This window comes from Patagioenas fasciata, chromosome Z (genome assembly GCF_037038585.1).
Source record: "Patagioenas fasciata isolate bPatFas1 chromosome Z, bPatFas1.hap1, whole genome shotgun sequence".
Taxonomy (NCBI): Eukaryota; Metazoa; Chordata; class Aves; order Columbiformes; family Columbidae; genus Patagioenas; species Patagioenas fasciata.
Window position 1 is genome coordinate 19,334,133 of NC_092560.1, and position 23,941 is coordinate 19,358,073.

General features: G+C 35.1%; 1 protein-coding gene across 5 annotated transcripts in view; it reads right to left on the reverse strand.

Annotated features, from left to right (window-relative positions):
* CNTLN (centlein) overlaps positions 1–23,941 on the reverse strand; it is a 189,861-nt gene that overhangs the window by 20,609 nt on the left and 145,311 nt on the right. For 4 of the 5 annotated variants that reach the window (XM_065860629.2, XM_071801724.1, XM_071801723.1 and 1 more), the window contains 5 exons: positions 13,578–13,742; positions 10,096–10,193; positions 8,307–8,433; positions 6,577–6,714; positions 6,034–6,219 (listed from right to left, as the gene is read on the reverse strand). In XM_065860629.2, coding sequence (XP_065716701.1) covers positions 6,034–6,219; positions 6,577–6,714; positions 8,307–8,433; positions 10,096–10,193; positions 13,578–13,742 — 714 coding nt within the window. The remainder of the gene's footprint in view (positions 1–6,033; positions 6,220–6,576; positions 6,715–8,306; positions 8,434–10,095; positions 10,194–13,577; positions 13,743–23,941) is intronic. The other variant, XM_065860630.2, reaches the window with a different exon arrangement.

Below are 23,941 nucleotides of genomic sequence, written 5' to 3' on the forward strand. Positions count from 1 at the left end.
GTTTTCAAAACACACTAGCTCACAATTGACCCATAAAATGTTTACAATAACATTTCATAAATAGAGGAGGAAGGAAGTTTCATAGCGGCAGAAATGAGTGGTGAGGGTCACTCAGAGGTGGAACTTCTTAACAGAAGTGTTAATTTATCTGAAACTACTTATTAAACTACAGCCCAAGACAGCAGTGAGAAAATATGCCATGGCAAAACTGATGCCAGGATTCAAGGTAAACTGCAGAAAGGTAAGAGAGACTGACAGATATTGGGATATAAGATAAGCTGACTGAATGGCAAATGACTGGCAGAACATCACTTGGCCAAGGAGAAGTGGAATACGGCCTCTGACATGCATGGCTGCACATAGCTGTATGTCCAACAACAGAGCAAGGGGGAAATACACCTAGCTGAAGCCCTGCTCTGAGTAGCAGAAATGAGGGCAGATGTCTTAAGAGAGGGAGTGTTGGATCCCCAAGTAGATCCACTAAGCTTGCCAAGTAAACTGCCAGGGGTCTTGATTTTGGCAGTCAATTCTATCAGATGGTTATACTGGAGACCTATCAAGAACAATGCCAGAACAGACCAGATGTGAACTGTGCTTCATTGGGTATCCTCTGTGGAGGGCACACAAGTCCCAAATCACAGAGGCATTATACAAGTGAGAAATGCACTCAGCTGACTTTGAAGCATTCAGCCGCCATCACCTATTCACTACAGCAGCAGCTGAACATAGGTTCTTTATCAAAACTTCAAAACGTCTTCCTCAAGGTCAGAAAAGTTCTAATATTTTCGGGCTCAGGCAGATGCCATCACTGAAAATTAACTTATGAAAATCAGTTCTGCTGAAGCACGGGTTGAATGGGACAGACAACACTGCTGAGTCTTGAGTTTACAAGGGTCTGTAACAGCGATATATGGTCAAAGTCTAGGTCAGCTAAAAACAAAGCAGCATAGAAATACAGAAAAACAGAATTCATAGAACCATAGAATCATTCCGGTTGGAAGAGACCCTCAGGATCATCGAGTCCAGTCATAACCTAACCTAATCTAACTCTAGCACTAAACCATGTCCCTAAGAACCTCGTCTAAATGCCTTTTAAACACCTCCAGGGATAGTGACTCCCTGGGCAGCCTGTTCCACTGCTTCACCTGCAGAACCAGGCAGATTTTTGGATAGATTCATAGCAAATTAGCATGCTCTACCCTATTTTTGATAGATGTTGAATAGTCTAATATTTTTTTGAGACTATCCAATGGCCCTTTTCTGTGCATGTTGTCACAGGTAGTACAAGCACAACAAAGAACATTTTTCTCTGGTTGCTGTGCTGCACGTAACTGGCAAGATCTACCTGAGGATCTGACATGTTATATAATACATGTTATAGAAAACACTGAACAATGGTAAATTATAGAAACTGGATGCATGTTTTAAAGATAATTTCTAGTGCTGATGGAACCTGGACGAGATGAAAACATGTAGCTTTATAAAAGGTATCTAAAATACTCTCAAAGCCACATGGTCCCTCTTACGGGCAGTTTGTTCTTCTGTAATAAAAATGTTCTATTTGGACTACCTTACATTATATTTACAGCCTTACTTGTTACTATTTACCAGTCTTCATAAATGCCATTGATAAATTTTATCAGGATTTGATATCTAATTCTGTGAAAATGAAATTTCACTTATTACTTTTTAGATCAAAGGCACAAGCAGTTTTTAATCCATTTAACATATTATTGATATTGCATAGCCTACATTTTTATCTGAAAGTCTCAGTGCTAGGTCAGACATCTTAAAAAACAGTATACTGAAACGAACAGAAACCTTTATCAACTGACGTGTACTGCCTTCTAGAAGAGAAATCAGATTTATTCAGTCTCTTCCGTGAAGCCATTCTAAGAAACATAACTTTACTCCTATGGTTTAATATTAGGTTGGTGCAAAAGTAATTGCAGATTTGGACCGTTAATTTTAAATCATTATAACTAGGCACAAACACATCTTTATTAATCAAAATAGGAAGCACTACAATCAACATATTTTTGCCCATAAGGTTATTTATTCCTATAGCATAAAAGTCCATGCTTCAGGATTTGATGAACTCTTGGAAAGCTTTTTATGCATCCTGCTGGTTGTGGATGCATTTTCCCTGCAAAAAGTTGTCAAAATGCTTGAAGGAGTGGTAGTTGGTTGTCAAGAGGTCAGATGAATATGGTGGATGAGGCAAAACTTCGTAGCCCAACTTGTTCATCTTTTGAAGTGTTGGTTGTGCAACATGCGGTTGGGTGCTGTCATACAGAAGAACTGGGCCCTTTCTGTTGACCAATGCAGGCTGCAGGCATTGCAGTTTTTGGTGCATCTCATCAGTTTGCTGAGCTTACTTCTCAGATGTAATGGTTTTGCTGGATTCAGAAAGCTGCAGTGGATCAGACCGGCAGCAGACACCAAACAGTGACCATGACCTTTTTTTGATGTGAGTTTGACTTGGGGAAGTGCTTTGGAAGTTCTTCTCTGTCCAGTCACTGAGCTGGTCATTGTTGGTTATCATATAAAATCCACCTTTTGTTGCACATCACAGCCCAATTGAGAAACAGTTCATTGTAGTTGCGTAGAATAGAGAAAACAGCACTTCAAAACGATGATTTTTTTTTATTTCTGGTCAGCTCATCATCATTTAATACCAGCCTACTTCCTTCCAGATACAAACCAAAATATTAATACAAGACTTCTATTTTCACACAGTTACAGAGTTGTCTTCTCTAATACAGGGTCATATCCACCCTGTAAAAGCTATCTTATTACTAGTACATTTTAAAATCCTGCCCCTTCACTACTGTTCTTGGCCTTGCTACACACAGATTTAATCTTGTTATCTTTATCTTCTCTGTCCTCCATAATCTATTGCTGCTCATATTTTCAGGTTATTATCTATAATCCATTTTCCACTTCCTTTATATTGCCTTTTTATTTCTAAATATTGTGTTCTCTTTCCTATTGAACTGAAATAGATACTTATAAGAAGTTACCCTGTAATTATGGAACTGTGTTTTTCTCGTTACTTAATAAACTGCTGCAGCGCACAATTGCTATTCATATTTTTTACTAGCCTATATCTTCCTCACAACAGCTTTGGAGAAATACGCTGCTCTGAATCAACATATTTTAGGTGCCCTGTTGGTTCCCACTGAACATAATTTAGATCCTAACACTTGATCCCCATAACACACTCCAACATTTAAAAATAAGTCCAATGACTTAGAACATACTGGATACAGCAACTTTTGTTTGTAATTATTTCTTCCATAATTTTTAGAAACTATTACTATATTTTACAATCTAGCAGTTTTAGCTAGTTGCATAAGTGTCCCAAACTAGGCTCCCCATAGCAATGCAATGCTTTATTGTGCATTACAAGCACATGTAACTCATCATATCCTTTCATTTGATCCAGTGGTGTATATCAGACTCCTACCAGAAATCCGTCCCCTAGGTTTTGTAACTTACTATACTGATCCAAATGGATGCAAGATCCTGTGGTTCTGAGTTATCAATAACTCTAAAGGTAGGTAACAGTGTCTTGCCATGCTCTTTTCTCTGAAGTCTCTCTGTTGTCCTTTTATTAGCTGTAGCTATTAATTAGCAACACTGAAATGTTTTAACTGCTGTATGTTACAATAAGAACTATGTAATGTCATAAACGACATGAAACAGCTAGAAAAAAAAAACCTGCATTTAACTGGCTAATGAGAACTGCAGCTGCACTCAGAAAAACAAGTCAGGCTTGTGACGTGATCAGAATGGCAAAGAAAGGTCAGAGGGTCATACAAATATGTTAAACAGGTTAAGCAAGAGACAGTTTAAACTTGATTAAACTTGTTCTCTATACAAAAAAACTTATTTGAATTACTGAAACCTGAGTGAGAACCAAAGTCAGGAGAAAATTGACAGCCACCTGGAAGGAGAAAGCAGAGATGAGGCAGATCAAACCTCCAAGGAAGGGGTGATCCAGGAAAGAGTACTGCTACTGCTTATTGTGCCACCTTCATCTTCCTATGCAGGTTATAGCCTCAGATACATAGCAGGTATTTTAACAGGATTTACCTGATGTACTACAAAATTCCAATGAAATGCCAAAGATTTTTAACCATATTTTGTACAGTGGCATACTGCAAATTAAGTCTGTTTTCAGATAACTTCTTTTCATAAATATTTATTACCTAACTAAATAAAGCAGTCTACTGAGGAACTCCCTGTTCATCAATATTTGACTCATAGACAGCATCTTTATTTTGAAAAAATCTTTCTGCAGAGCAACAGTAGTCAGCAAAAATGTTACTTGAAATATACATGCATATTCTTTTATCCAGGGGAGAAACTACATATTTAGCTTTTATTAGCTAAATATTATTATTATTTATAGAGAAACTACATATTAGCATTCTTTTCACACACAGTACAACTGTGTAGATGCTAATGAATATTCATGGTAAGTAACAGAGAAGCAGTGATCTTATTCAACAATAAAAGAAGTATCATAATAGTTGCTAATAGGTGATTTTCCTTATTACCACTACTTTTGAGAACAGATCTTTTGCTTTCTCATTTTCTAATTTTTGACAAACTTTTTATTATGGAAGTAAGTAAAGTATTGACAGTACGAACACTTGTTTATCTCCTTTGTCTATAATGGCTGCTACAGTTTATTCAATTAAGTCATTCCAAAATTCATAGCAGCCTGAATGGAGATTCAATTGAGTCTCTCTGTCATCAATGACATAGGAGTATTTCATTAACAAAAAATAGATAATACATTAGACTAATTCAGAATTTCCCATACTTAGCCTAAAATAAGCATGCAGCCGTGGAAAAAACACACATTTCTTCCTCTTAGAGGAAGCTTTCTGTATTAGAAGAAATCACATTTTCCTCCAAGAAAAATAACAAGAATAGGCAAGATACTTCCAAATCACAGGGCACAGTGATCAGTTTTATACCACTTTCCCAATGGTAAAGAAGAAGATATCCTCTATTTTAATCACAAACTTAAGAAATATCACATTTTTTAAATAACAGGCACATTTTTTTTTCATGAAAGTCAATCCTCGCTTTCACCGTAGATATTTTCACTTATAAGTTCTTTGAATTTAGGATTTTAGTGTTCATTCAACATTGTTAATCAGAATACCACTGGTCTTTACTTTGGATGCTATCAGACTGGTTCAAACATACCTGAAAGCAGATCACCTCTGAAGAAGTGAACAGCAGACAAGTGGATCTGTTTAATGCGTTAGTAAGATATAACCTTGTCTGGAAATAGGTATATAATAGATAGATACTAAATTCAAGATAGATATATAGTGAACAGGCATTATTATTCTTAGTTACGCAGTGGATATTTCAGAAAAATAAAAAACATGCATATTTCAATTATTAAGTAACAAAACACAGATTAGCCCGTTCTGCAAAACTTCACACTTAAGTAGTACGATGAGCAATTGTATAATGCCACGGACACAGTATTATTGCATGATGCACTGCAGCAAATTGTTAAATACTTAACTAAAATAAGAAAAGAATGTTTTAGATACTGCTTTTAAAACTGCTTTCAATTTTGCGATGTGGAAGCTTCCTTATTTAATATTTCTGCAATAAAAAGCAATGCATGTAGAAAATGAGGTAATTCGCACTAATCAAAAGATATTAATTATTTTCTTAAATAGGTTGGGAAATTTTTTTCTGCAGAGTAATTTGCTATACATACAACTAAGCACTTTTTCTTGGGAACAAGTACACTGTCAGACATAGGCAAAAAGATGACCAATAAAAATTATGGAAGTCTAGGCCGGAGACCCAGAGTCATTGACTGACCTTGTTTAGACCAGCTCAGAGCTGACACCAGGCCAGTGAAGGAACCTCAGAGATTGTTCCAGAACATGTAATGCACCAAGATTACCTTCATCTAATATTTTACATTTTGGTTTCACTCAAGGATACCTTTATTCATCTGAACACTCAAAAGAAAATCAAAACTCTAACCTTCACAAATGTCACAAATTGTTCTACTTTGTCATTGGCCAGCAGCAGCTTCTTCTGTACAGTTTCCAAAGCCTGTCCGCTTTGTTTTGCCAAGCCATGTAGTTGTTGAGATGCAGCTGTCTCAAGTTCAGTCATGGCACATTCAGTCTCAACCATTTTGCTCTCTAGATTGCTGAGTTTGAGATCCTGAAACACATCCACAGAGAAACAGCAGTGACATATTAAAAGCTGATAAGTAGGTATGGTAGACCACAAACAAGTCAGCCTCTCACACAATGGTTAACATCACAGAACATTCTACTTGCAACACATACAATGTCATTTCACAGGAAAAAGTAATTTCATTTTCAGTCATTACGCACATGTTTCAGCATCTAAATTTCAGTGATATGACTGAATTAAATCAGAGAAACACATTACCATTATTCTGTTCTTTTTTCCCTTTCTTTATTTAAAAAGCCTAAGCTGATGATCTTGCAACTTTTCACTTGAAAGTGAGGTATGAAAAGGTTCCAGAGTGGAGCCATCACATCTCTAATGTACCTTTTGCCCCAACTCATCTTTAGCCTTGTGATACATCTGCTCATAATGAGATTTCTCTTTCGTAGCTACATTAAGTCTTTGTTTCAGTGAGTCAATGGAAGTTTTTTTGTTTGAACAGTCTTCAGCCAGTGCCTTTACCTGAAATAACAAAAGGCCAAGAGCAATGGACTATTAGGACATAAAATTTAAACATGAAAATAAAACCAAAACTAAGCTTACCAAATTGCATAAACATACATGTAGTATATAAATAATTTGATTAAAGTACTTTTTTTTCTGAAATTACAGCCTTCAATAAATCTCTACTACTGATCCAGTAGAGATCAGTTTGCACACAATCTTGTTACATAAAGACTTGACTTGTATTAAGTGTAAGTAAAAGCTCTTCATTTGCAGAGCTGTTTGTTTATACTTTACTGTTGCAGCGCATGCAAAAGGGAGCAAACCACAACTTCCACGCATTTCTTCTATCAGGGGCAAAAACACTAATTAAAACTCAGCTGAGAAAATGATAACTGTCTACAAGCTAATAGTCTGTAAAGCCTCTTAGATAATTATAATAATTTTGCCATGTAATGCAAACACTGGTTTTGGGTAAAATGAAATAGACCGGTGCTCCTAGAAAATCATTCAGCTCTCCTGACAGCATTAATCACAAAGTTTTCCTGACAATGTCGCATAACAGGGAATTTCTTTGATCTTCTGCTGAAGTTAATGTAAAATTTATCAAGTTGATTTTGCACATGGAATAATCAAATTAACGTATGGGATTTGATTCTCTGGAATCTGAGAAATGCAGCACTTAAAATACCCAAAGATCAGTATTAAATTACTTTGTTCCATTCTAAACCATTTGTCTAAAACCAGAACCAGGTATTTTTCTCATTTCATATTTTAGTTCTCTTATTTTCTTATGCTCCCACTCCCTGTCTGCGGGTTTCTTAACACCACCTTATCTTCAGCAGTGAGAAAAAGTGTGGCTCGCTTTAGAGCTGAAAGTGCTATGTGGCTGCAAGCAGAGACAGTGCCTGTGGTATTCAGAGAGCACCCACATTCTGGGAAAACTAAAGCAAATTGCTAAATTGTTTATATCTAGTTTGGGGTCATATGCTGCATAACCTCACGAACAACCAAACACCATAAACTATTTTCTGGAATTAAAGGACAAAGCACAATACATTGGTTGTATAATATAGAAATATGTCAAAACATATAAAAGTTCTAGCATCAATGAAACCATACTAAAATTCTGCAGCAGAAAATAATTAGCTACAGAAATTAAGTTCTACCTACCAAAATAGAATTACATTAAGCAAAGAACTGTGAATCATTCATATGTTGCAACAGAAAACAGATTAACATAGTAAAGCATTTAATTCCTATAGCCAGTAGAGGAGCAGGGACTTCATTCACATATGTCATGTAAAATCAGCCTTGTTTCAAGTCTACTGTATTTTATGAACCTACAGTGCATAAAACTAAATCTCACTACTTATGGCACATCCTTTCAACCCAGTGTTCTGAACACTTTAATATTTAATTACACTTCTCATGAACATACATTAAATTATGCTGAATCCATCCGAGCTATTACCATATACTGATTTCATACAAATTATAGTGGAGGGAATTACACCCTTAAATTAACTGTATGTTGTTTGCTTAAAGCAATATATTGATTTAGTATGTACAGCATGTTGAAATGCCTTGTGCTGGCAAGAAAGAAGTACCTTTCTCTCAAGACTTTCTAATGTTTCATTAGAGGTTTTCTCATTTTCTTGATTTGCTTTTACACGAGACCTTAAGTCTTCTATCAAATGTCTTTTCATATTAAGGTCCCTCTCCAATCGAGAAATCCTAGAAGGGAAGAAGTTACACAGCATGTCACCGCTGAAAATACTGTTAATATGCAACTATTTTAAACACTAAAAGTATAAATGCAGTAGACAAACTATCATTCCTAAAATTTTAGAACATTTTTTAAAAAAAAGTTGACACAAGTATTGAAATTCACTGTATTCTCAATCGTTAAAACCAGTTTCAAGTCTCTTATTAAAAAGACCTACTTCTAAACATGCAATTTATTTGCTTTTTGCTGTGGTTTATCCTCTAACTTATTTGATCTGAAATAATAAAAATTCTACTTAAGCTTTTAACAAAAAAGGCAAAAAACCTGCTGAAAACCTGAAGCAGGTATCATTCAAACACTATTTTGCACAAAACTATTTTCAAAAGAAAGTGAGAGGGGGAAGTCTCCTTTTCTACAACTGACAACTGCGCAGAACTCAAAAAAAAAAAATCTCTATCATATGTCAGGTAACTCTTAAACACTGCAAAACCTAGACATAACATTAGAATTTTTCAGGAACTTATAAAAAAGAAACTCCCATGTAGTACAGTGTAACCTCTGTTCAATGAGGAATTATGCCTTATACAATGCCTCCACCCTTATGGTACAAATTAATATTTTAAATATAAACATAAGCAATACCTGAGTATGTTCAGACTTCCATTTCTGTTTTTTAAACGAAAGCAAAATGTATGATGGTAACAAGTTCAGGAATAAAACATTCTTGATACCATGTCAATATCACATTAAAAAGAACAGGTAAATAGTGCAACTTAAAATTTCTTTCATCTATTTCACTTTTATACTATTGTTATTTTGGTGATTATGTCTTACAGTTTATGAAAAAACAGTATCTGTTTTGTAAAGGGAGCACAATAACCAGTAACCTTCTTTTAAATTTAAGTCTTGGAAAAATTCAGTTTCATTTTGGAAAAGAAAATACACATAGTACAAAATTTAACAACTTTAAGAATTCTGTATTTCTGAAATTAACTGATTTGAGGTGAGTAAACTGCATTCCATTTACAAATAAAAAATTAGACTGGTTAGAGGAGGTAAACTCTGGGACAAGCAAAAAATTCACAGATATACTAATAGGGTAGGTTTATATGGTAATATAATTGAAGAACAGTATTATACCAGTTACAGCAGGTAGAACGAAAATCACAGTTGCATGCTTCACAACAATACATGTGAATATCAAAATGAGTAAGAAACTTTAATAAATTCAAATAGAAACAAATACAACTGTCCTTTTGAACTTTTTATGAATATAAGACTGGATATTTAATCTTGCTTAAGCATCTGAACCTTGACATGTCTCTTAGCCCCTAGGCAAAGAATTACTTTATTTGAAAGACTGTGCTTAACCGTGCTGAGGAATTCATTTAGACTTACATCAAGGATAAAACAGTCTACTCTAGGGTCTAGGTATTCTTATTGCAACACAGATACTGCACCAAGCTAATAACTCACTAGTTTAAACAAAACAGAGTTCTGGCATGTACTGCTCCAGTTGCTAAAAACACCCAGTAACATTCTGCAAGGCTGCAACAAAATGAAGAATAAAACATTCTCTTAAAAATCGATTTAAGAACGGTTGATGTTGCAACAATTATACAGCTGCCACTGGGTGGCACCAAACACAATGGATAGAAGACTAAACATACTTCGCTTGTAGTTCCCGAATCCGTTCTTCTTTTTCCTGGACTTCGGTTTTTAGTGACTTAATGGTGGTCGATTGCTTAGTGATTTCATTATTCGAGTTCTATATTGAAAAATATTAAAGTATAAATAAAGTAGACTGAATGCTATTGCAGTCAACAGTTAATTTTTTTGAAATAATAGGTTGTGTAAACTTCCACATATTTTATGAATGTTCTTAATTGGTACAAAAGAACCATTCTTATTTTCTAGCTACACTTAGGCCAAAGTACATTATTTGGAAAATATGATCACAATCAGTACTGTTCCATTGCACTAATAATGTATAATTAATGTTCCCCAGGATATGTGAAAACTAAGTGTACCTATTAGGTACCTATCAGGTTGCATAGCACAGTCAGCTGAAAAGGTAACAGAAAAGATGAGAAATAAAATTGTATCTTCCTTTGAATTACATCCGTGAATAGTATAGTTCTACAGCACAAGGGGCCTACATCTATATAGCAACAATTTCCAATAATCCTTTTCATCTTGTGCAATTAGAAATGCAAGACAATCTACAAGAGCAGCTGTTTTAGTGTCCCTTGGAACTCAAAGAACAAGACAAAGACAATTCCATTTGGCCATACAAATCCTACATTTCGTTAACAAAATGGTAGCATCCTAATTTTCAGGCATGTGTAATTCCATTGAAGAAGAATTATATAGCTGTTGGTCTTTCCTCATTGTACACAGTAAGATGTGAAAAAATCATCAATTCCTCCACACAAACACACAGATAAACAAACCAAGATTTAGATACAGAAAAACATACTCACTCTACAGAAATAAAAATACGAAATTTAACTAAGTAGCCTTTTTAGCAATCTCAGCACATGCACTGAATGCCATTACCGAAAACAGCAGTTTAAACATATTGCATATGGAGATTTCAGAACTCCAGAAGGTGTTGCGAAAAGATACATGTGTTAAGTGTATTGAAAACATATATGTGTGCATATATGCCTACAGGTTCAGTCACTGTACTAAGGCTTTTCACTCATCACATATAGACAATAAGTGAACAGATCAGACATGCTGTAAACAAAGATACTTTAGGAGAATTTCTCTGCACAGTGCAGACTTGTAACGCCTATTAACATTAATAGGAGTACTGTACATAACCCTGTGCACCTCAAGGGGAGTATATATTCTTGTGAGCATAGTTAGATGTAAAATATTGTCCTTAATAACTCGTCTAGTCTATTTACTATTATTATAATGTGAGGTATAACCAGAAAATTGTTAAAATTATGTACGCTAGCAGAATATTCCTGAGTTTCCCGAGACCTGTTTGTTGAGCTTGAACTTCATTAGTGTGAAGCACAGTACCCAGTTACACGGTTTACATTCTAGATATGAATTAGAGTACTTAGGTGGGCCTCTGCACATGCTCAGAGGCAAACACATATGCTTATGGTATTTTGCTTCCAAATTCACTACCCACACCTCACTCACTTCTTCCTATTGGCAAAGATACAAGCAGTCATTACATACAACATAAAAAAAGACTGCGAAGATAGTTCTGGAATAACAAAACGAAACAAAAAACAGGTACTTTGAGATTTTGAGCTATAAGGAAACCTTTTGCTGCTTCCACATTCGGACATTTGGGAGAGTAACTTTGTATCCCCTTTTTAAGTATGCTAGATAGTCTAGAACAATAGTTGACAACTTCTGCCAGTTTCTTCTGCAAAACATGACTTGCAAGACTTATATTCTCAAAAAAATTATTTGGTCAAAATAAGGCTAAGGCTTTCAGCAACTTGATTTAAGTAGCTCTTGAGGCCCTTACGGCCCAAACTCTCTTCCAATGCAGCAACTAGTGATTTTACTCTATTAATCTGGATTTGGGGCCATGAACTATATTTATTCTAAATGTACTTGTACATTTTTTTTTTTTTTACACTAAAAATGTAACATATCTTTAAGAAAGAATTTAAAGTCATGTTAGTATTTTTCACATCATATTTATATACACTTACTAAATGTTCCCTCTGCTGCAGAAGTAAAAAAGCTTTAATATTTACCAACACATTGTGCAGTTCACATCTGGCAGACAAATAAAGTAGGCTTCTGGCATGAGTGTTACTCTCACAGTATTTTACAAACAAATGAACAACAAAGAACCCAAACAAAACAAAACCAAAACCACAAACAAGCAAACAAACCAACCGGCCAGACAAAAAACCCAAAACATCAAACCTCTCATTTTTCTTACTGTCATGGAGCAATTGACTACCAGGTTCTGGGTAATGAGGTCACTCATCTAAAAGGAACAACCCTAATTAACAGAAATTACCACTCAGCAGCAACAGAAGCGGATTAGTCAACCCAAAATCTAAAAACAACACTCAAGAAGTCAGCGTGTATGGTTTCAAGACATGTTTCTCAGAATTAGTTAATAAATTAGATGAAATTATGTGCCTTTTCATGGCTACTCTGCTGTCCTCATCTCTGTGACCCACCTTTACTAATCGTTGAATTTAGATGTTATGCACCCAGTGTGACACAGCCAAGATCTGTAATACCACGATTACCATCAACAGTTAAGAGGTGTGAGCACTATTCACATCCCGTGTGCTAGCACAGCTAATCCAGCACTTAAAAGCCAAAGCCAGTTACACCGCCGACGTAATATGGCCTTGTCTCAGCTGATCCTTTGGCAGCTGGCTTGCTAGTGTGCCGTCTCTTCTAGCAGCAAGCTGTACCATTCTGACTTTTTCTCTTTCCTCAAATATTAACCACAAAATGATGGGGGACAAAGAAACCAAAACAACTTTAAGACATTCCGTCACACATATATTTCCTCCGGTGAGAAGAGAGGAAGAATTAATATGTTAGAGCTGAGCTACTGGCTGAGAAAGCTCTCAGATCTTGACAGTCCAGCATCTACATCATCCACATACAACAGAATCACTGGAGACTGAAAAATGAAATTATTGATAAACTAGTATCTTCCTACCAGCTAATCTACAAAAATACAAGAATGATGCCTCTTTAAAGACAAGAATAGTAGTGACATATAGGTAACATAACATTGTTACAGTACATGAGCTACCTCATCAGCCCAAATTCTATGATCCCCTTCCACAGACAGCTATTTCTCACCTCCTTCTTAGAGGAAGGAATTCATCAACACAATTCTTGGTGAAGTAATTCTACAGCACTTTCTGACAAGATGCATATGATGATTGTGTGAAAACCCAGCAAGCCCCCTGTCTGGCCTATCAGATCTTCCAAAATTGTTTTAATTGTAACTGTTAATTCTCCTGTTTTTGACTACTTTTTTGTTTAACATCAAAGGTTATCTAACACCTTAGTTGCTAATAATTGGCTAAGATATAGAAATTATATGCATATGTGAGTATACGTATATCTGCTTGACCCAGTTATGAAATACTGTTCATATGAATTATCCTCAGCACTAGATAATATGTTCTGTCACCTTCAGTTTGCACTGCAGCTGTTTCATCTCTAAATCAATGTTCTTTGAAGGAGCTGGGGTGGCTTCACTCTTGCCAGTATTTTGAGACAGATGTTCTCTCAACTTCAATTTTCCTTCTAAATCTTCCTTCTCTTGTTGCCATTTGGCCAGGTTGGAGGTCAACACCTGTTTCACAAACAGAAGAAACAATCACAATTGCATCCTGAAAGTATTTCTGTTTGATCATATGAGATGCTTCGCTGATTCATATTTCAATAGGAATGAAACAGTATACATTATCTGTAGTTATATTGCACAGTTGTTGGTTGAATTCTCTAGTCCATGCAAAGATCAAATCCAGCAGGAAAGACATGTCAAACAACATTAAAAACAAGGAATTTTTTTAAAGGCAACATAATTCAATTTTTACTTTACATATTGTTATTTTCACCATTACAGGCAAAAATTATCATATAAAACTGTAACAGTAGTTACTGTTGAACCCTGTTTACCTAGAGCCTCTCTCTGATTCTGCAATTATTTCTACACAGAGATTGAAGAAATACCAAGATGCCTCAGACACCAATGCGTATTAAAGGTGGTTAAATGTCAAATCTGTTTTAATGGTGACCCCTGTAAACTCACTTGAATTGCTGTGTTGACAACTGCTATAAAACATACACCCTTCTCTTGGCTTCTGTTTTGATATTTGTAGGGCTTGTAGAGGTTAAAGCAAAGTGGACCAGCTGCACTAAATATCTTCTGGTTGGCTGGTCTTTACTCATGTTGTGTTATTTCTTCCCTTTCACATATATGCAGCATAGCCAGAGAACCACATATTCCATAACCTTGACTCTAGGGCTGAGGTACTTAAGTGGTAAAAGCCAAGCTGGAGCAGGACAGGATAACAGATGTTAGTTGTTTATTCCACTGGGTAGGTCTTACCACCCTATACTGCAGCCAAAACGCTTCTCATTTAGCAACATAAATGCTAAGTCCAATTAGCCTAGACGAGGCTTGTTAGGGATTTAGTTCAAATAAATAACATGCAAACAAACTCTCAGTCTTGTTGCACTTGATTGACAACTGACAAGACTTATTCAATCTTTGTAACAATATATTTCACAGTACTCCTTATAGATGTAATCTTTTAAATATAATATTTGGCTTAGTTTTAAAAATATTGAATGTTGTTCTGCAAAAAGAGGAACTGAAATAATTTTCATGCTAGTAGTTGACTTTAATGAACCTGTAGCCAGCTGAAAGCCACCAATGGCCTAACAACTCTCTGTTTCTTAAGAGGGTAACCACAGTAATATCTTATTATTCCAAAGAAGATTGTAAGACAGTAGTTTAACACAATGAACAATTAAACAAAATGGAAATCTCTCAATACAAATTAAAATCTGCTGAAGGGCAAAACCCCCTTCACAAAGGAAGTGAAGAATCCTGATTAAAAACTAGACAAAATAATACAGCTTGAAATTACTAAATATGTGGCCAATTATACGCTGGTACACAAAAAAACATGAGTGAGAAGGTTAAAGACGGTGCTCCATTTCCAAGTATTTTATTATTATATTTAACTACAACATTGATTTTATACTGTTTGATGTTATTAGAAAAAAATTTATATATATGTGTGCATTTATGTAAACACACACTTCCATCCCGATCACCTCAAGATCACATATATACCCAAACAAAAGAAAAACTACTTATGGTAATGTTGATTCCCATTACGAATGACAAAAGAGTGCTTGTAGATTTTGCATTAGGTTAAAAAAAAAACACATTGGAGACAAGAAAATGCATCCTGTATTTAAAGTTAAAACTCTAACAGGATTTCACACTTAAGTGCATTTATTAAAGGCAGTAGGGTGAGATAAGTACTGTTCTTAGTAAAGGGCTGGATCTTTCCATTCTTTTCTGCATCTGCTGTCATTATTGAACAAGAGACAAATAGTGTTAACATATTTTCTAATTGGTTATTCCTTAATCTGATATATTATTCTCACACTCTGAGTAAAAGACAAAAAGAAGGCTACTTTAATAAGCAAAACCAGTAGTAGTACAGAAAGATATGAAGATTAGGTTAATTCGTCCAGTATAGCCAATATTTCTACATGCAGAATTTCATGATTCAGTGTCTCTGTAATAAATTATTCATAAAAAGAAAAGAAAAAAACATCATAGCTAGATCAATATTTCTGATTAAAATTAGAAATGCCCCTGTATCTGCCCAAGATAGCTCATGACTCTCAGAAGTTTCTTACACTACTGCTGCCGCCAAAAAGCATCTGGTCTAAAATGCCACGATTGTAGCAGCCACATTCCCAAAAATGACAGCAAATATACCAAAAAGAAAGGGCTTTTATGGCACAGGTGCCAAAGATGACAGTGCTATGTTGGTTACAGAATTTACTTAAGTGAGGAGGTAGGAATAAAAGATTCAAAATACGAATGTACATACATTCAGAAACAGCATCAGAACTATGGGGGTGAAGTCAAAGTAGTATATGATGTACAAGACAAACACTCACCAACTTGCAAAAGCAGATTAAGACAGGCACACAATTGCAATCAGAGATATCAAGAAGGTTGTCTCCTAATAGTTCTGGAGAAAATGTAAATGGTGTTTACTGGGTTGGTAATTCCATTGCATGATTCTTCTATTTGTAATATATAGAAAGGGTATGTGAAAACTCCATATGAGTCTACATAGGATGTGAAAAACAGCCACCCTGCCCTGGCAAGATATTTATGTGTAAAAGATATTCCTTGCATTTACTTACTTAAGAAGCAAGTTCATCTTGTGCTGTCTCTCACCACTTGCCAAGTTTTAAGTCAAGTCTTTTGTTCTTTTTTCTTTTCTAGACACAGGGTTTTTGGTGTGTGTGCTACCATGCATGCAAATCCTGAGTGACAGAGTAAAAAGGATTTACTCCAGGGGAATAGGTCACCAGGAGGAAAGGTAGAATCTTAAACACCAGCTAGACCAGATGTTGGTAAAGGCAGGCTACTGCTGTTCCTCCATCGTGTAGCGGCCTTTGTCTGCTGCACCACCTCCAGAGTGTTTTGGCTTAACAGATGTTTATAGATTCAATATTTTAACATCCATCTATCTTAATCTCCTTGCTCCTTGTATACCCATGACACTCTGTTCTGCTGAACACAAAGGGATACGTGATGAAATCTCAGTTTCTGTGTAGTGAATGTAAAACTTCAGTGACTCAGCAAGGCTTTTTACCATAAGCCCTCTGCTCAGAAAGACAGCTACATGGAAGGCCCAATGGATTAATGTAGGAAGCTCCTGGAATGGCCTATTGCTCCTTGGCATCAAAACAGGCCTGCAAGAAGCTTCTCACTTATTTACAGCAGAGTCACCCTCCTACTGCAACTGGCATGTATGAAAACGCCATTTCTGTTGGTGGTGGCTGCTATTGCACTGCCACTGCTGTACATGATCTCATAGATTTTGATTTGCAGAATACATTACATAGAATGTATTTCTCAGGCAAAATTATAAAACAGGATGTAAATCAGGTATTCCTGAAACCCTTTTGTAAGCAATGACACAGCCTTTTTTTACTACTTATTTTGTAATCCAGCTATAACCAATCTAAATATCTTCAGATGTGTAAAAATCATATTTCTTATGAAGCTTCCCATCCTAAAATCCTGGCAGATGAAAACATTACAATGTGCACAGAGACATCTGTAAGAAATCCAAAGTCAACATATTCCTTTTTTTTTTTTTCTTCAAGAATCGTTACTAGCGGAGGTAATAAAATACATTTGCTACATGCATAACTCCTGTACCAAGTTCTATTCTAAAAACTAACATGGCTCATCTGAAAGGTGTTAAATAGAATGCTATTTTCTCACAGCTTTAGCTTGATCATGAAAAACATCAAAGATAAGCAGTACTTGTTGCACACATAAACCATGAAAGAACTTTTCAAAACATATTTGCAGGCACAGTCTTACCTCTTTATGATTTTATGCACTCTATAAAATGTAATTATAACATAATGATAAACCTATTTACGATATCCAAGGCAAAATTTATTGAGTCAGTTCCACTAATCTTGACCCTGTTTTGTTCTCTTGAATCAAAACCTACTTCTGCCTGATGGGTCACAGAAAAAAAAAAAAAAAGTTAAAATTAATAAAGACAGTACATAGCTATCTGAAAATACAAAAATATACATACCAGACTAAAAAGCCAACTGTGCTGCATACTTAATGTGACCATATAGACAAAAGGCAAATAACACCTCAGTGAAAGCTTTTTTCATGCCAGTGCTGTAAGTTGTTCATTTCTTAGTATTCCAGACATGAAGACAAAATATGAAACAGAAATCTTTGGTGATTTAATATCCTGCCCTTAAGTTGAAACAAAGACCTCCGCAAAGCCAGAAAAAGTTCTAAAATGTAAAAATATTTGTCACTTATTCTTCTGAAATTTTAGTAAAGTCTACTGTATCACTCAGGTTTTTTCTTTTTTTAGTCAAATGCAGTTATCAGCATCTGACTCTGTTTCACAAAATGTCAAGTAAATGAAGGTAATATAGAGGACTTCTTGCCAGTGCTTTAGCTAGTTGTTAGACTTCAGTAGCCTTTAGAGACCATTAAGTACCCTTTGGCTAATTGGCCAATGGTAGATTAATCCTCTTTTTATTCTAGCAGCACTATTTTAACACCCTTTGCACTCTGTCAGTGTAGTATCTGAATGACAAAATAATATTGTGCATGAATAATAAGCAGAAAAGTTAAATTAACATTTCATGTTTCACATGCCATACCTATGTGTCAGGGAAAAAAAACCCTCTTTTAAAGCCACTGACATTCAACTTTTTAAAACAATCTCATGTTGACATCTTACTGAAGTGAATCTTCCTAATTACTGCTAATTGCCTATCAAGGAAAAAAAAATCTTTCCTTGAAGTGCAGTTGTCTAGTATAGATGAACACAGCTCCAATGTGCATAGTAAAGACAGGCATGACACTTGAGGTGTGCTACATTATTATGAGGTCATACTAAATATGGCTTGCAATGAACAAAGCAGCTTTTAAGGATGTTTAAGGCACTGAAAATGTCAATCTCTCATGAAGTGTTTAAATTAGTTCCCAGATGAGAAATACAGATATCAGCATGCAGATAAGAGGTTTATTTCTCATCTCAAGCATTTTACTGAAGAAAAACCACAGTTGTCCTATTGATAAGATCACTTTAACACAATCACAGTTCATCAGCTTTATAAAAGCAGTATTTACAGTTAGGTACAGAATTGCCCTTTCACACATTCAAATTATAAATTCAGTTATTATTGGGAACACAGCTGTAATCACTAACAAAGACTCTTATCAAAGTCTTTGAATGTCTTCTTAATCATACACTAGTATTGAACAGTATAATCACCATCTATAAAGCACTACTTGCTGTATACCATTTCATAAACAAATGTTTTACTTGCAATTTATATCAGCTATTTTATAGTTAACTTACAGCTAATTTTATTCTATAATTTATAAAAGCTTAGTCTTACAACATTTGTCCTGGCCACGACATCTCATGAAGTAATAAAAAAATAAAATCCATAAAGTCAGAGCAAATAGGTCCATTTTACATTTTGTTTTATTTTCTTTTTGTAAAGAATGATAATACCACATAGATCAAGACCAGAACACATATATCTATCCTAGAGAAACACACACTCATGCATAAATGAATTGGAGTAATATATTCTGGGCCCAATTCTCCAAGAAATCATCTGCTGTTATCAACAACAGACAAACCTGAATACAGAACTGCACATTGTGGAACCAATAATTTTTCAAATAAACTATGGAAAATAAGAAAAAAAAACTTAGTAATGACACAGATAACATTTTTTTTAATATGATGAAAATTCTTCTGAAACATGTCAACTGTATAACAATAACACCAATTCAAAGATAAGGGTTTTGACCTGCAGCAATTCTATTTCGGCTTGCATTTTCTAGCACTTTAATTTCATGTCTCTGAGTAAGTACTGCTGTATCCCATGCCTAATTTCTACATGTATTAAGAACACTATCTTGCTTTTTTACCAAAGCAGATGCAGCACTCCATCTGTCTTTGCAAATTTCAAAGGAATGTAAGGACTATTAACTATGTTTGTTGACTTCGATATTACAACACCTAGCATACCTATGCACATTAAGTGTTGTTATATACAAGCAAAAAAATTCCATCCGATGCATAAAATTTGCTCCAAGATTTTCACACCTTTGTACTTCTCAGAAAATTTTCAATATAAGACATGGAATCCATGCAATCTTTTATAGTAAGGACCAGGTTTTACTGTGAGTTTTTTTTGCAGGGTTACACAGTATTTATCTGATTTTTACCAGACAGGAGAGTTGGGGCAAAGTCAGAAAGCCAGAAATTTGAATTTCTCATCTAGGGTCAGGGATAGTGCTTGCCATATTCCTCTTGCTTAATCTTAACACATCTAAGCACTGCAAATGAACTACTTGCATGAGAGCCAGTCAGGGAATTTCACAATCCCTACAACTCATTACGAATTTAACAGCAGCAATACTAAGTATTCATATGTTTCAGATAACACATACAAATATGCTGCACTAAAACTCATTGGGGGAAAAAATTAATAATGCTTCCATCTGTTTTCTGTATAGCTCACATAAAATAGAGAAAAACCAAAATGAAAATGCTGTTTTAAAGACCATTTTTAAACTTTCTTTTGATTTACACGCTTAGTTCCAAAGCATACAGATTTATATCGTTAAAAATTAAAATTATTTTAAAAAGAATATATAAGCAAGAAAGAAACAAAACAGCTGAAAGAATAGTGAAATATTAATTTAACCTCTCCTCATTTTCATCTGTTTTAGAGAGTCAACCATTTTCTGTCGAAATGCTTCTGCATCTCAAAAATAACTGGGTAGGAATTCTGTGCTTGTAGGGAAATCTGTTCCATCTCCCATACTCTGGCCTGCTCTTTACATATATTTGTTTGTTTGTTTAAATCTCAGCTTTTCAAGTGTTAAAGACTATTTTCTGTCAACTTACAGAAAACATGTCTAAAAGATACAAAGGTTTGAGGAAGTTATGTAAGTATTTTGAGATAAAAATTACTAAAAAATGTGTATATCACAGGTATTCTCAAAAGTGGGGTGCAATATTCTAGACACAAAATTTATAAAGACAGCTCTGTATTTAATTCTTTAGAATTATTTAAGCATCTATTTTGTAATTGCTTCAGATATCAACAAAAGCTGAAAAAAAAGTCCTCAGAAGCTTTCTTGATTTTTTTACGTAGACAGCTGTGTAAAAGCAAAACATAATAAGTATAAACAGTATTAACAGACTGCATTACTATGAAAGTTCAATGGTGTCATAGAGCAGGATGAAAATACAAATACAGAAGAAAGGGTGGGGGGAAAAAGAAAGTTTAAAAACTCAGAATTTTTCTAGTCACATGAAGGTGATACTCTACTAAATACTAATGTATAAGAAAATAAAGGTATATTGCTAGCCATTTCTGCGACGTATGAGAAAGCTGATGACAGACATTGTATGGAGGACACAAAGACAGGCATTTTTCAAAATCATTAACTGCATTTAAAAATAACCACTAAAATGTAGAGCATATAAATTAAAGAGGTAATTCACCCTTGGATTCTTGTAAATGAACCCCCACAGTCTTATCTTTAATTTGGAATTTATGTTATAATTGGAACCCTTGCTAAAATTGCAAGCATAAATGAACAGTTTAGGGTAAAGTATTCCTTACATTACCTATTAAATAGCTGAAGAGACCATCATAAGAAAAAGCCATGTTTTCAGCCTGATGACTGGTCAGGCAGCCCAGTTCAGCCATCAAAGAGTAAATCCTTTTCCAGTGCCTATGAATGCTGTGAGACATGGTAGGATTAGTCATACAGTCTCCATTACTGAGAAAGAAATGAAGCTCTTGCCACATTAGGCATCAAAGGCAGCCTGGAGTGATGAAAATAAACTTGAACATGACACAAACTATGGGAACAGTCTGTGATTACCTCATTAATTGTCAATGAAACTTTAGGAGAACAAATCAGATAGTGCAAAGCATTAGTAAGGAAGTATAAACATTCTTCTACCTTCTCTAGCAGTAGTTGAATCTATGATGTCCAGGGACTTCAGGCAGGCAAACTTGACTTAAAAAACACAAAAACTCTTCCCTTTGGGTTACAAGGAGTATATTAGTGTCTGACTTCTGTAGGGATGCCAAAGAATCCCGTGAGCCAGTACTCATTGTCTATCACAACTGGGGTATAAGGCAGATAAAAATGAGGGCGATCCCAAGGGGGGAATGCTGTAGATATCCACCTTTGAAAAGGAATCTCAGGTGTAGTTTCCAGATAACATTTTTTTTCCTCAGAAGTAGTCTTGATTGTAACACTTGCCTTTTTACTGTTGTTGAAGATGCCCTAGTTCTTGACTCCTATCCCTTTATTCCTTGGAAGACCCCCAAAATATCAAATGCAGTCTGAAGGCTTATGCTTCTTCCTTGGCAAAGTGATGAGAATGGTTGTGCTCTTCTGGTTCGTACTCCTGGCTATAGATGTGTCTTTTGAAGTTTCTTCCTGTAGTTAAAGTGAGTAGCCAAGACAATGGAGCACCAGCACTAACTCTGAACATAAAAGCTTAAACAAGGGATTGTGGGAATGAGAAAGCTGGGATAAGATGCAAGCTCAAACAAAAATGCCAATTGCCTTTGTGCAATAAACTAAACAAAGAAAGCTCAGTGCAGGATAGGTAAGAAAATAGGGTGGATTATAGAAACCGGTGCTTTGCAGAAGACCTAAGAGTGCAGAACTGGTGAAGATTCCCCTTCTGAAATAAACCTTGAGGAGTTCAAAAGAACTCAAGGAGCAAATACATTTCTTTCTGACATTGTTTCCCACAGGACAAAAAGGGATTTGTTGATATGGTCCTGCTTTCTGATCACTGATAAACCTTACTAGAAAACAAAGAGTATAAGCTGCATGACGTGAAAAGAGAACTTGGTGTCCAAAGAAGAGAAGTTTGCAAGAACTAGTTGCTAACTCCATTGTTCAAACCCTTCAGTATTAAGATATTTTTCCTGTGTTAGTTATCTAGTCCTGTTTGAGGATAAGGACAAAAACATTAATTGCTGCAGGAATGGCAATGATATCAAGAACACATTAAATTCAGCACAGATGTTAAAAATTGTAAGTAGATTATTCCTGAAAATTTCAGTTTAACTACAGAGAAATTCTCTTGGCAGCCTTCTACAGAAATTCAGTGCCCTCAGAGATAAATTTTTTCTTATATCCAAATAATCTTTCTTGAAAAATTACAACTTAGAGGAGATGGAAGCACAAACTGACCACTAGCCCTTTCAAATTATTTTTATGCATTGGAAGGTGGCTATTACAGTCCTTCAGTCTTTACCATGGATACATTATTTTATAGGTTTCATTAATTACACATTTTCAATCTTTTCTCATAGCTAACATGTTCAAAACTTCACAGAATTCTTGTTCCTTTCTTTCAATATGTGCATTTTATGTGTGGTGCCCAAAACAAGATACAACATTTCACAGAGGGCCTGACACTGCTAAATAGCAAAATAAATGTAGTCTGTAAAACTCTGCAAAAAATAATTCTTGACAAGCTGGCAATGGTTCTGCTATGAGCAGTGGTAGATTTGACAAGCAGGTGGCCTTCATACTATGAAATACCATCTTCATGTTCCTGAGAAACAGACACCCATATTTCTCCAACCTGTGGAACCTTGCAAAATAAATACACATATCCACAAGCTGAAAAAATCCCCACAACCAATCAGCTGTGATTTTGGCTTTCTCCACAACTCATGAGTTTGCATTTCATATATGTCCATCTTGTAAAGGGAGGGATAACATGTAAAAATATATGCATAGTGCAGAGTGTATGCAAAGATATTTTTGCAACCAACAACTTTTCACCTCTTGGCTTACTATACTTTTATGTACAAATGTGGGAAAATATTTTTAAAAGCAGAAACTAAGCACATTACAGTGGTAACTCAAAAGTGATGTTTCATTTAAATACTGATTTGGTCTTCTGGAATTCAAACCACAGAAGTTATCTTAACGAATCAAAAGTAAATCTTTGTTATACTTGGGAAAAAATCCTAAGACAGTTGAACTCAAACCTTTAACTTCAATAAAACCTGTTTCTTCTTGCCTTAGCTAGTAACCAATTTTTAAATCAAGTGACCTAGAGACTTTTTAAAAAAAATGAATGTTAAATTCGAAAAATGTTGACAAATCATAATTGTTTTTTCTTTCATTGCTAACTTTCAGAATGTCACTATTATAACTTT